Source organism: Takifugu rubripes, chromosome 3, assembly GCF_901000725.2.
Source record: "Takifugu rubripes chromosome 3, fTakRub1.2, whole genome shotgun sequence".
Classification (NCBI taxonomy): Eukaryota; Metazoa; Chordata; class Actinopteri; order Tetraodontiformes; family Tetraodontidae; genus Takifugu; species Takifugu rubripes.
The window spans coordinates 3,881,536-3,895,058 of NC_042287.1; the positions used below are offsets into that span (position 1 = coordinate 3,881,536).

The following is a 13,523-nucleotide window of genomic DNA, read 5'->3' on the forward strand; positions in this document are numbered from 1 at the left end:
AAACCCCATCAAAAAGCAACTGGGTGGCAACTGACAGTGACGTCATCCAATGGTTGCAGGACTAATTCATCCACAAGGTTAAGGGGCTTACAAAAATTAACTAAACTTCTGGATAACACATGAAAAGGACGACCTGAAGACGGATAAAATAGCTTTCCGGTTAGTTGCAGAGAGGTTAAAAACTTGTTTAAAATATGATGGAATATAAAACCTGCTAAGTCGAGTCTATCGTTACGACTGACGGGAGACTAGCCCAAGATTTCCCAAGACTGGGCTACTTAGATTCGTTCAGCTTTCCCCAGACACATTTATAGTACAATCCGATTTGGAATTAGTGGCACTGTCACAGTTAGTGTGTACAACTAATAGTCAAAGCCGAAATGGTTGATATTTTACTGCTTCGGACAGCGAGTTGGTGTTAGCTTTGCTAGCTTGGACGGGCGGCATTAGCTTCAGCGATACACGGAGATCAAGGAGTCAGCTGACAGTCTGTTGTTGGCTGCCAATAGAGCAGGCATGGATCAACTTAAGGTAAAAGATCGCATACTGGAAAACATCTCCCTATCTGTTAAAAAGGTGAGTAGTGTCCAGGTGGTCAGCGTGTGAAAATAGTGTCACAGTAACAATGAGAATTTCTGCCGTGCTTTAACGACTGTAGCTGCCATGAGGTCATTTTTCTGTCTGGAAAGGAAGGAACTTTTAAGTCAGGGTTTATCCAGCAGCATGCTGACACGAAAAGGACATATGAAACCATCCTTTGACACTCAGTACACATCCTGTTGATCGTAAGGTTCCCCAGCCTCTGCTCTGTGTTGTCATGGTGTAGTTTCTCCCTTTTTAGCAGTGCGACTGCAGCGCATCATGGGTTTCAAGTTAAAATCGCCCTTTTTACCCCCCATATTGGTCTAATAATCCTCCTTTCCCCTCTTTGTAGGATAGCAAAATCTTGTGAAAAGTGTTTGCCTTAAAGAGCTAATACAGTTTTTAATCAAGACAAACATTGCTTAGTCATGTGAAACCAGTCACAGGATATAAATTCTTGTAGGTTATATTAATAATTACAAGGGGCTTTCATGGTAAAAGGCCTTGAGGTTGTGACCCAGCTTGACTGATGAGTAAAACACGTCCATATAACAATGACCATTTTCCGTCTGAAAATATATGTGTGCTACTCACCTGATAGTTTTTACCAGGTGTTGGTAGTGACTCAAGAAATGCACATATACAGTGAAACAAAATAAGTCCAGAAATCAAGTTATGTGTAGTATTGGAGACACTGACATTTATTTAATGCTTTATACAAACACTTTAGTTGGTAATGACAGGTTCGAGACACCACCTGGATAGTCCCATGCTTTGTTTAGGTGTGATTTTGGCCCATTCTGCCACTCATTGCTTAAATCTGGAAGGGTCCCCTGGCTGCTATGAACTTTAATTTAGGTTCATCAACCAGTTGGGTTTTGTCGGCTGTGTGTTCAGGATCATTGTCATGGGCACCCTCTTTTTATTTTCAAGGCAGCACTGTTTAATAGGCCACCAGTTGGGGCTGATCATCTGCTGTTAATTTGCCCTGACATGGGGCAGAATTCCTTAACAGTCACTGAGTTCCGCCCCTGAATGATCTTAGAGAGTAATTAGCAGCCTCACTGGATTTTCTGCAGGCAAATACATTCTATGTTGAAGGTAGATCAGCACAATTCCAATGCTAGGTACTAAATTCCTTGTTTACTGACTTCTTACTGTATCATTATGTAGTAAACATCAGCTAAAGGAGAACAAGACTCCGACGTGCATGCATGTGTTGAAAGAATTTCCTAACGCCCAGTTTTTTTCACAATTTATAAAGGTCTTTCATAAACCTCCAAGAGCAATAGCCACAATCGCTGATTTAGTTGCCCAGTCACATGACAGTTAACTTTTCTCCGTCACATGTCTTTTATAGCAAGCAAAGCCTTAACCATAATTCTTTGTCAGTATATGCAACAGCATCATTTGTCCAGCAGCCTCTTGTAATGATTTCCCAACAGTTTATTTAATTGTAGTAAATCTACATGTGTTACCAGAAAACTAAAAGTAAACTTGTGTCTTCCCACAGCTGCAGAGCTACTTTGCTGCGTGTGAAGATGAGACCCCGGCCATCCGAAATCACGACCGGGTGCTGCAGCGCCTTTGTGAACACATCGATCATGCTCTGTTGTATGGGTGAGACTTAACTTAAAAGAATGCTAGCTTTTTCCACCCATCATTTTCTGCAGTCTGTTCAGTTGTATTATTATTATTATTATTATTATTATTATTATTATTATTATTATTATTCATTGTACATCCTATGCGGCCTTTTTACAGGCTTCAGGACATTTCTTCTGGGTACTGGGTCCTCGTACTTCACTTCACCAGAAGAGAGGCTGTCCGACAGATGGATGAACTTCAGCACATAGCGACCAATCTTGGCCGAAGTAATCCGCCTCTCTCACACTGTTAAAATCTCCCTGTGTGGTTGGTTTAAAGTGCAAATTTCAACAATTGCTCTTTTGCCTCCTCTTAAGGTCGTGCGTGGTTATACCTAGCATTGAACGAGAGCTCCTTAGAGAGTTATCTGCGCCTCTTTCAGGAGAACCAATCTTTACTCCACAAGTATTATTTTAAGTGAGTTGCTTTTTGCTCCTGCACATCTGGTGAAGTCATGTTGCCTTTGAGGATTTATCCTCTGTTGTTTTTACTAATAATGTGCTGAGACAACCTTATTTTTCTACAGAAATGCACTGGTCTGCAGTCATGATCATTTGGCTCTCTTCCTCACATTAGTGTCTGGCCTGGAGTTCATCAGCTTTGACCTGGAGATGGTTGGCAAACATTGCAGATTTCATATTGCAGCTCCTGAATGTTAGTAGCACCTCTGTAGTGGTTTTTTTTTTTTTTGCTTCGTTCCCGCTGATTCAGGATGTGCCTTATCTGGACGTGGCCCCATACATGCCAGAATACTACAAACCCCACAACCTGCTAGACTTTGAGGAGAGGTTGCACAGCTCAGACAGCCTGTCCCTGCACTCCTTCACCTCCCTCACCTCCACTAACCTGGAGTGGGACGACAGCGCCATAGCCCCCTCCAGCGAAGGTCAGCAGCTTCTTATAGTTCAACCTTTTCCTTCAAAATTCAGTCTCGGGTGATTTGAATCTGTTTTAATCAAATATGCTGAATACATTTACCATGCAAAGCAAATTAAAATATGACCGGAACGACACCACACTTTTTCTCCCATATCAGGATCTGCACGGGCACATTTTTGCTAGAATAAACATGATTTCCTTAGCAAAGGTTAAAGTATTTAAAGTAACATGCTCCAGGTGGCCCAGTGTTGTGTAATAGTGTTACTGAGCGACAACCTCAACACTCAGCGGTGCTGTACATGTTCACCGGGGTAAATGACCTGTGCATTTTTGGCAAAGTGCTGTTCATTAAGTAATGCACAGTCATTGTATTTCTTCAGCTATTGCTTCGTCATTTCTTCAAACTGGGCACGCTTTCATCCGTTAGGTTGTCAAATTACTGCTGCTCAGTTTTAAACTGTAAGGAACACTCATTAGAACACTCATTATGCATCAAGAACACTCATTATGCATCAAGAACACTCATTATGCATCCAAATAGTGATGTGGCTAAAATTTCAAGTTGATAAGGTGATGCGGGAGCTGCAGCGAGCCTTTCAGATGTGTGTGACTCACACACCAAGGGCTGCAGATTATTCACCCCCAGCGCGTGACTGCAGCACTCATGGATGATGTTTGTCTTCCCCTCATCTCCACGAAGTCTTACGTCACCTTTAGTTTTAGTTCCTGGTTGTTGATAGCCTTCTCATTCCTACCATTGTTTTGTACACACTTGAGCTCATGTTCTTTTCTGTTTCTTTGAGTTACCTCTCTTTACTCCATCTCACTCTAATCCTCTTGTCCCTCCTTTTTTTAGATTATGATTTTGGTGACATCTTCCCTGTGTTGCAGTCATTGCCAAGTGCAGACTGGGAAGGTCGGACATCGGTCAACCCCTCCCCTTCTTCCTATCTTCTTATCTACCATGGTCACTACACAGTTTATGGTTACGCTTATTGCATGTTGGGTCCTTCAGTCTGTTATTAGCATGTTACATAAAGCTGTTGATACGTCATTGCTGAACATGACATGACAATGTTGACAACAAACAATCACAAAGAGTCCTTGGGAGGGGATTCTGTCGGATGGTTCGGCACGTGACGGAGCTAGTTTCTGTCACTGGATTTTCCCTTAAATAGTGAGCCTCTACTGATGTTGAGCTTCAGAGAAGTTGGTGAATATGTATGTTAACATATAGTACGTGCTGAATATGTCAGGACTAACAGACAAACGCTTTGGGTTTCTTAGAAGTTAAGTGTAAGGCAGGCACAGTCATGGGTCTGGAACTGCATGTGCTGTTTTTAAATGCCGGCTCTGCCTCAATCATACAAAAGCCTGTCAATTTCACTCACCCCCTCCAGTCTGTTGGCATTTGTGCGGCTCTGTTTGTGTGATGTAAACTCTTCCTTCTAACATCTTCTCTTGCTGTGCGACACGTGGCACCGGCCTCCGCTCACATCAGCTTTAGGACAGGGTGGACACTGCGGTGAATTCTTAGGGTATCCAAGCCGCAGGCTCAGAATTGATTATCTTTGTCTGAAATCTATAATCTCTATTCCTTAATTATTAATGAAGCTGTTTTATTTCTGCTAACTTACTGTTAACCTCGAGTTACTAGACATACACTGATTTCAGACAGTGAAATGAATAAAAAGTTAATTTTATATGAGCTGTAGAAGTGCTTCTTGGCTGAGGCCTACGCCACTGTGAAGAAAGCTGACTGTACCTTTTATTTCTGACGTTGTCTTCTGTGCCTGTCTGCCCCACCCAGACAAACACATCGCTGCCTCTAACAAGTACTGTGTGCTAAGCTGATAAAGAAATACACAAGGTTTTACCATATTTTCTCTCCTTTGCCACATCAGAATATCTGTGTAAGTCAAACTGTAACTTAGTTTTGAGATGAAAAACCTGGTGTATTTCTTGCCTGCAACAAACGTTGGTTGGCTGTTTATTTTATAGTAATTATTCATGTTTGACTCTGATGTCAGAGGGTGAAATGACCGACCAGGCCAGCTGTCCTCCATCCAGCGGTTTCGATCCCCAGACAGTCGTCAGTGACACTGTGGTCGTTTCCTCCGACTCCGTCAAGGCGAAGGTGGCGACTCGCCTTTCTCCTCACAGCCCAACCTTCAGGCACAACCCCTTCAATGGGGACTCGGACACCAACACCACCAACACGTCGGCCGATGTCACACCAGTCCACGTGGCCGGTCGGCACGACTCCACTGTTGGAGATGAGATGGAGAATGGAGGCAATGTGTTGGAGGTCATCAGGTACAGCAGCTACAGTTTAGCTTTCAGGCTGGTATTATTTGTGTCATCCCAGAACCTCGATTATTGATTTAAAACATTCAGAGACGGTGAACATTATTTAACATTTCTGTAAACACGCCGGTTTAGTCAAGTTGGCTAGTTTTCAACCGTCATCTCTGGGGCAGGTGACTTGAACACAGACATGGCTTAAAATACTTTTGTTACTATAAACTGTATTGCTTTGAAACCGCTTTTAATGTACTTATTTCTCCAGGATGGCCAGACGAAGGAAACCTGTGAAAAAGCATAGAGGGAAGGGTTCCACTGACTCCAGCAGCAGCATCCATAATTCTGCCTCCCCTGAGCACATGGAAACAGAGAGCAGCCCTGTGGCCTCGGAGGATTTGGATCTGTTGAACTGCACAGTGATGCAGGTGGATACAGAGGCAAAGCTGAGGAGGAACAGAGCGGCATCAGAAGTAGTTAATAGAGAGGAAGACAGAGAAGAGGCCCTGCTGAGGCTTCCAGAGATGAAGGACAGCTCCATGGACACAGTGGGTCAGCCTCTGTGTGATGTCATGGACCGGCTGAACGGGGCTTTGGATAAAGAGGAGGCGTGGGGACACAAAGAGGAGGCAGGAGAAAAGGCTGTTGAAGCCTTTAACAATGGTACGGAGCCTCCTGCGCAGCAGCCCTTTCCAGAGGACTCACAAAGCGAGCCACCTGATCGATGCCACGGGGAGGAGACCGTCTCCCCTTCGTCCCCAAACCCAGACGCCCTGCAGGCCTCTCCTGCCAGCACAGACGTGCACTGCTTTACCACCTTTAGTCCAGACGCTACTTCCTCAGGTGGTGGCCACAATGACCTTGCAGAGCATGGCCAGTCACAGACTCTTTCAAGTGGCCTTAAAGGGGAAGGAGAAGCGAAAGCAGCGGCAGGACAAGAGTCAGACGTGAAGACGTGGGAGCAAGACGCCGAAGCGGGACAGGAAACCGAGAGGAATTTGTTAGATGAGGTCAAAGAAAAACAAGAGGACAAGCTCAGCCCCTCTGAAAGTTCTCATCCTGCAGAGTTCATGTAAGTACGCACAATATTTAGTTTGCCGTCCTGTGGCAGTCCCGAAAGCACGTCTCGTGTCTTGTTTCAGGGTGGACAACAATCACTTGCTTCTCCTCATGATTCACGTGTTTCGAGAGAACGAGGAGCAGCTCTTCAAGGTGAAGACGGCTTTTTTTTACAGTTACATTCTGACTGACCCCTCTTTGTTGAGCCCGTTGCTTAATGGAAGTGTTGCAAGGCTGCCAGCCACCTTCTAACGGCTTTAACAACAACACGGCGTAGAAATATACAACTGCATACCGCTGAAAACCACACGTAGCAATTTTACACTCTGCTCTCCACAATTATGCAAAGATATACTGAGGAAATCTTTATGTTTGTTTTTAGATGCTGAAAATGAGCACAGGTCACATGGAGGGGGACCTGCAGCCGCTTTACCTGCTGCTGACTGATTGTTACATCTATTTACTTAGGAAGGGTAAAAACATGCAGTGGCTTTTATTCATGTATCTGTTTTTGGAAGTGCAGTTTGGAACTGTTCTTGTTTGCACACTTATTTATATTAGAGTCTGTAATATCTGACAAACATATTTATGTTGGTCTTGTGCTGCAGGTGCAGCAGATAAGCCCTACAACGTCGAAGATGCTGTTTCCTATAATGAGTTGGATTACCTATCTGTAAGTTTCACAACACGGCCTGATTAGTTTTTCATGATAATCCTTAGATTTAAATGTTTTTCTGTTTTTGCCCTACATGCTCCGATCCCCCATTTTGTGATCAATAAAACAGAGAGTTCATTCAATTAGGAAATTTGAGACATTTTGGAATCCTGTAGCCTCGACAGCGGTGCCTCAGCCGATAGATACATTTCTGTCCGAGGTGTCAGCTGCCATATTGTCGTCCTCTAGGTGGGCTTGGACCAGCAGACAGTTACTGTGGTTTGCATTAACAGGAGGAGGAAATTCCTGTTGGACACAGCTGATGCTTCTCTGACTTTGTAAGTTGCATCTGTGTTCTTTTATGATTCATTTATTTACTGCATCACATGCCGAGACACAATAGCTGAACCATATGAAACCTTCAACTCCAAACAGTTTTTTTTTTTTATCTGTGATGCGAAAGCCCGGACAAATTGAGATTGTTCTTTATTATTGACCCACAATGACCTTCTCTCATCTCTTCTTCACCTTCAGATGGTTCTTATCCATCCTCAAGTCAGCCATGGTAAAAGGGTGTCGCGAGCCTCCTTACCCTTCTATTCTGACTGATGCCACCATGGAAAAACTGTCTCTCACTAAGTTCGTCTCCCAGGAATCTCAGTGTGAGGTATATAGACACATCATATAGACCCTCCAGCATTACACAGACCACTTAACTGTTCCCAAAAATGTCTAATTTTGCAACAGGCAGTTTAAAGGCATGGAAGGTTAAAGAGAAACAGTTTATCTGTATGCACAAAACATGGAGTGAATTGACAATAAAGTATCTAAAGTCTAATTCACAGCTGCTTATCTACCCCAGTGCTAATTCTATGCATTTATATTGTCTTACTTACAGTTCTGTTTAGAAAATAGGTGGGATTTTAGGCAAAACATGTTACCACGCTACTTCTGGGATGATATTAACTGGGGTAGTAATGCTTTTCTGTTTTTTTAGGTATCGGAAGTGTCTCTCCGTCTCTATTCTCTGGTCCACTGGGAGGATCCTCTGGACATGATGCAGGGTTGCTCACCGACCTCGGGAGTGTCTTTCAGCACCAAAGAGGGGACTCTGCAGTACCGGTCTGGAACTACCTATCTGGGAAAAGAGTTATGGAAGAGCTGCTACCTTGTCCTCAGGTATGGACAGCACAGACAGCGAGGACAGAAGCTGGGGTCAGTGTGTTGTTCATGCATTCACTATCGAGAGTTTTTAGTGGCTTAGTCGATATGATCCAAACACATACTCGTCATCTTCCTTTAACTTTAGGAAAGGATTTATACATATAAAAAATTACATTTGACTTCTCTGTCTTTTCACCGCCTGCAGTTACCAGATGTTCGTTAAGATAGAATTGGAACATTATGCTTTAGGCTCTTCCTTTATGAGTTTTACTAGATAAATGACCCATTTTTTGCCGCACCTGTTTCAGAAAAATCCCAACTGATGGTTCGAAACCATCCAATTATATTTTTGTTAATGGCCAATGACAAATACCATATTTATACTTAACATGTAGACTGCAGTCAAAGATGCAACGTTCTTAAGTACTATTCTTCTTTTCCTTTGTAGTAGTGGGATTTTGTACCTGTATGCTGAAAGAACTGATGTCACACCTCTGCTGTCAGTCAGTATGGGGTAAGTCAGGATTTTAAATGTCAGCAGTGTTATTAATTGAGTCCAAACACTAGATCTATGGGACTGACTGGCAAGATTCTATGAACAACCACTGTTTTTTTTAAAATTGCCAATTGTTATTTTCTTTTTAATGCACAGTGGGACCTCTACTTACGAACGTCTCTACATGCGAATTTTTCAGGTTACGAAGCGTCTCAACGGGAAAATATTTCCTCTTGTTAAGAAGGAAATTTCAGGTTACGAAGTCAAAAATACGCTACCGCTGCTACTCGCAGCTGGCGGAGTTTAGCGAACACAAACTTGTTTGTAGCTGCTCTGCCATTGGCTATCGCCTAGCATCTTCCTGTAATCCCATTGGCTAGGAGGGACGTCAATATTTACAGGTGTGTGTGTGTCCCAGCGTCGTCTCCGTTTAACTTTTATTCGCTATGGACCCCAGGAAAGCGATGGATAAAAGCAAAAAAGAAGAAAAGAAGAAGAAGAGAGGTTTTTTGTCAATACAAACGAAGCAACAAATAATAGAAAAGCATGAAAAAGGGATGCGTTTGGTTGATCTCGCCAAAGAATATGGCTGTAACCGGGATTTATTGTTGGTGTTCGAATGTTTGTCCATTAGATGGCGGTGTTACCACAACGTTTGTTGCTAGTAATGACGGCTAATGTAAGATTAGCCTGTAATAAAGTTCATTTTGTTCCTGGAGAAGCCTTGCACTGAATTCCTACATTTATTGTGCGGTAATCTAATTGTAACATGTATTTGTTACATGTTTTGATGCATTTTTATGATTTATAAAAAAATTATGTCCGGATTTTTGGGGGCTTGGAACGGATTAGGCCATTTACATGGAAAACGCGTCTCTACTTACGTAGTTTTCAGGTTACGAAACAACTTCTGGAAGTAGAGGTCCCACTGTTCTGTCATTTTCGTTCACTTGAAAGTGAGAAGCTTTTTTTCCCCAACAGAGGAGAGCACTGCGGGGGCTGCCGTCGGTCAAACAGCACAGAGCGTCCTCACGCCTTCCAGGTGATCCTAACAGAGCGACCTCCTCTGGAACTCAGTGCCAACGATGAGCAGGATATGGCTGAGTGGATGCAGCTGCTGTGTCAGTCCGTCTCCAAAGGAGTAAGGGCTCTGTAATAATGGCAGCGTCTGATCGAGTAGTCGCTGCTTATTCAACTCTGGGATTCAATATAAAATGTGCATCTGGATAAGCTTTATATCTGCAAATGGTCCATAATCTACAGCTATTTCACCTCCAGGTCATCCCCCAGGGTGTCGCCCCCACGCCATGTATCCCATGTTGCCTGGTGGTGACAGACAGGAAGCTGCTGACGTGCCATCAGGACTGTCAGACCAGCTTCTTCCGCTCCCTGGGCTGCGTCGACATCTGTGACATCACTGCAGTCATGGTAGAGGCCAACAAGCAGTACTGTGTCATTGTGAGTGGCCCCCTGATTCACTCGTCTCTGCTTCTGTCCAGTATGTGGTTTAAAATTCGGTTTTGCTCAATGGTTGCATTAAGTGGACTTGTTTCAATAGTCGGTGGTCTTACAGTTATTGTTTTCAGCGCTAAAATGATTAAATTTGTCTTTAATTTCTCAACACCATTGTATTTATTCCTGCGGGCTTTTTTAACCAAACTAAGGAGCAGAAAGTATTTTAATTTAGAAATACAAACTGGTGCGATTCTGGATCTTTGCTGCACGCCTTCACTCTTTGCTTTTTCTGCTTTGTGCAGGAGTTTGCGTCAGATCGGGCTCAGTTCCTTCCTACGTGGGTCTTGTACTTCAGTGGGTGTCGAGAGAGGGATCGCCTACTAGAGGCGCTAGGCGACACGTGGAAGGCTATTTTCCAGGTGCGAGCCCTTTATTCCTCATTTGAAGAGAACAAAGTTTTCTGAAGTGTTCCGTAAATCCGTGTGGTTGGACTCTGGTGTCCTCTCATTCCTCACAGGTTGACCTTCCCCACAAAGAGGTGGTGGACTTGACTCTGCAGAAGCGTTGCAGCGAGGCGCTCGCTCTCATGAGTAACTCTTGGCAGAGGGCTGACAGTCTGGCCCGAGGTAGAGCCCAACGGGAACCCTGGTGCTAACGGACATAGCCACGCACGCACGTACAGTCATCAACTAGCAGCCGACACAGACTACGCTCAGCAAATGAAGGAAGGATAAGGTCACAATACTAAGCCTGAAATACTTTTGGTGTGAACCAGTCACATGGTTATTCCATATAACAGTGTTAACATTGGATGGATTTCGGTTAATCTGCCATATCAGCCATGGAGCCTTTTTATCATCACTGGCACTTTGGTGTCCCATGTATTGCTTTTTTTTTCTCTCTTTAAAAAACACTGAAAGAAACTGAATTGGTATTTTGTGCCATGGAGCTCGAACATCTTATTTACTGCTGCTTTCTCAGAGCCTTCTTATTGACATTAGTTCAGTTAGAACTTTAGTTTCAGACAAGGAGCGACTTCTCACATGTATGCAGATGTGCCATATTTCATGGACATTTCTAGTTAAAGATGTCGGAAATGGTTATTTATTAAATGACTAATCAATATTGCAATTATGCAACGCCTCTGGACCAGTAATGAACCTACAGTGCAATTAAATACATCCTGCTGAAATCAAGGCTCTCAAAATGAAGGCTTTTCCTGAAACACTGACCTTAAATTATCTCCTGTAAAATTGAAACGCATCTCACGATTTGGATAGAAAGACCAGGATCCTTCATTGGCAGCGGGCCCTGCGCATTTACTAATAAAAATAAATCAGATATGTGGGCTGCATATAAAAAGCCAGAGAGGACCAGGGCAGTTGCTGCTGACTTTTGAAAGTCATGCTTTCAGCGCCTCCAACTCAGCTAGCTTTGAGAAGGGAAATGCTATTTCTTGTTTTCTAACAGTTATAATGCTCTAAACCAAAATGTCCACTATATACACGTAAAATAGCTGCCCTGGTTGCCATGGTGCAGCTGTCATGCAACACTTGTGTCTCCTGTGAAAATAAGAAGTACAGCTGTAAACTACACAGTAATCGTGCATCATCATCCATAATTGCGTGTATGTTATTCCCATACATACGCTAGTGTAACATTGCATTATTATTGTATTTATATTAGCATGAGACACTTTCACTGTTACATGTCACGTGCTTGCTGATAGCATCTATCCACTTACTTTCATTTATCAGGACTTGCCTTTTTCTCCACTCCACAACGGCGGTCGGACTTCCTTGCTGACTTGCACATTTGTCTTTCTTTAGGCACTAATTATGGATTTCTGTTAATATCACAGCACCATGTCCATACACACCAGTGTTTGGCCTTATGGCATTAATATTGTTTTGCACAAATCTTTCAAATCATCCAGTATCGAAGCTTTTCTAGTAAACCAGACAAGTTTTACATGATCAGGTACTAGACGTGTGTGGGTGCTGCTGTTCTGTTGGTTTCTCTTTGTACTGGCTTTTACTGCAGTGACACTGTGGCCTTTAACCGAGCTGAATGAACTGGCCAGTCCTTTGTTATTTTTACATTGCCTTAAACAGTCAAATCCGGCCTTCCGAAATGTAAAACTTCAAACAGCCTTCAGAATATGCATGTTTTTTTGTTTTTTTTATTGGCCAAATCAGGCCACCAAATCTAACTTTTCCCACTCCCAGTACTTTTGACTCAGCATTTATCAGTAATCCTCGAAACTCAGGTGGAAACAGCATCGTTACATTCAAACCCTCACTGTTGGGTTTTTAACAACGCAGGCCTTTTTATTTGAAATCTTTTTTCCCCCCTCATCTTGTTTTAGTTCTTCCTGTGTTTTTATCGGTTATGGAGTTATTTTGTGCATATCAATGAAGGCTACAGTGAACATATGTAGATTGTATCACATGTGTGGCCAGAATCCTCTGTTCCAGTGGGTCATTTCAGGCCTTTTTGAGCAAAGATACTTGAAAGAATTTGTTCTGAATAACAGGAAAAGGCTTCTTATGGTTGTTGCAGAGGAACTGTAAATGACGAAGAAAATCGTTGTCTTTTAGAAGACATTGCTGGTCAATGATGGAAGATATCTTCTGCTTGATGCAATGAGAAAAGGTGGTGTTTTGTTCAGAAATGTAAACGGCACGTAATATTTGTATTATTGGGGTTACGAATTGTAAATATAGCACTAATCAGCATATTGTGCACTCACGCATGAGGATGTGCATATCCTGAGGATTTTATACTGTTTCGTAAAGGTAACAGATGTACAATTTAACCAATGTGAACGGGTGATTAAATAAATTAAAGGAAACCATGCTCGCATATCTGTTTTTATTTGTTCAACTTCTGTTGACCAGATCCTTTACGATGTCAATTGTTGAAATAACAGCAAGCACTGAGGCCATTTTAGAGCTACTGCTGAAGATTCTGGGATGGATTATGATTCCTACCCCGTGTTTCCATCCTAATCTGCCGGGTTTCATCGGTGGTTCTTGCAGTTTCCCCGCTCGCCAGCAGAGGGCGACCACGAGTCTATCCTCGAAAAGCAAATATGTTATAACTGCAGTATTAATGGAAAGACTCGGGAAAAAATCCCAGAACCTTTTTAGAAGGCCACTGTACGAACCCCCTTATATGAATTATACAAATTTGATCAAAATATAACTTCCTTCCTTAAACTGCATTGAAATCTAAGTGTTAAATGCTCTAGAGGCCCTTTAGCATTTTCAGTACTTGTGCAAT

At 42.8% G+C, this 13,523-nt stretch overlaps 1 protein-coding gene across 6 annotated transcripts; it reads left to right on the forward strand.

Annotated features, from left to right (window-relative positions):
* Positions 1-26: 26 nt before the first annotated feature.
* plekhm2 (pleckstrin homology domain containing, family M (with RUN domain) member 2) lies at positions 27-13,095 on the forward strand. Of its 6 annotated transcripts, none has more exons than XM_011621317.2 (20): positions 27-576; positions 2,096-2,202; positions 2,347-2,456; positions 2,547-2,646; positions 2,756-2,843; positions 2,941-3,115; positions 3,965-4,075; positions 5,139-5,424; positions 5,678-6,481; positions 6,552-6,621; positions 6,851-6,941; positions 7,077-7,141; positions 7,373-7,461; positions 7,658-7,790; positions 8,121-8,338; positions 8,736-8,801; positions 9,765-9,924; positions 10,062-10,241; positions 10,541-10,657; positions 10,756-13,095. In XM_011621317.2, exons 1-20 carry the CDS (start codon positions 517-519, stop codon positions 10,891-10,893), a joined length of 3,168 nt encoding a protein of 1,055 aa, XP_011619619.1. In that variant the 5' UTR covers positions 27-516; the 3' UTR covers positions 10,894-13,095. The 6 variants fall into 6 exon arrangements, with proteins under 6 accessions (XP_011619619.1, XP_011619623.1, XP_011619627.1 ...); XM_011621321.2 differs by having other exon boundaries at positions 8,121-8,302; XM_011621325.2 differs by having other exon boundaries at positions 3,965-4,024.
* Positions 13,096-13,523: the final 428 nt, after the last annotated feature.

Coding starts and splice junctions, on each gene's coding strand:
- plekhm2 (XM_011621317.2), top strand. CDS start 517: ATGGATCAACTTAAGGTAAAAGATCGCATACTGGAAAACATCTCCCTA. Junction 2,647..2,755: donor CTCCACAAGTATTATTTTAA/GTGAGTTGCTTT, acceptor ATTTTTCTACAG/AAATGCACTGGTCTGCAGTC. Junction 8,339..8,735: donor CAGCGAGGACAGAAGCTGGG/GTCAGTGTGTTG, acceptor TTTCCTTTGTAG/TAGTGGGATTTTGTACCTGT.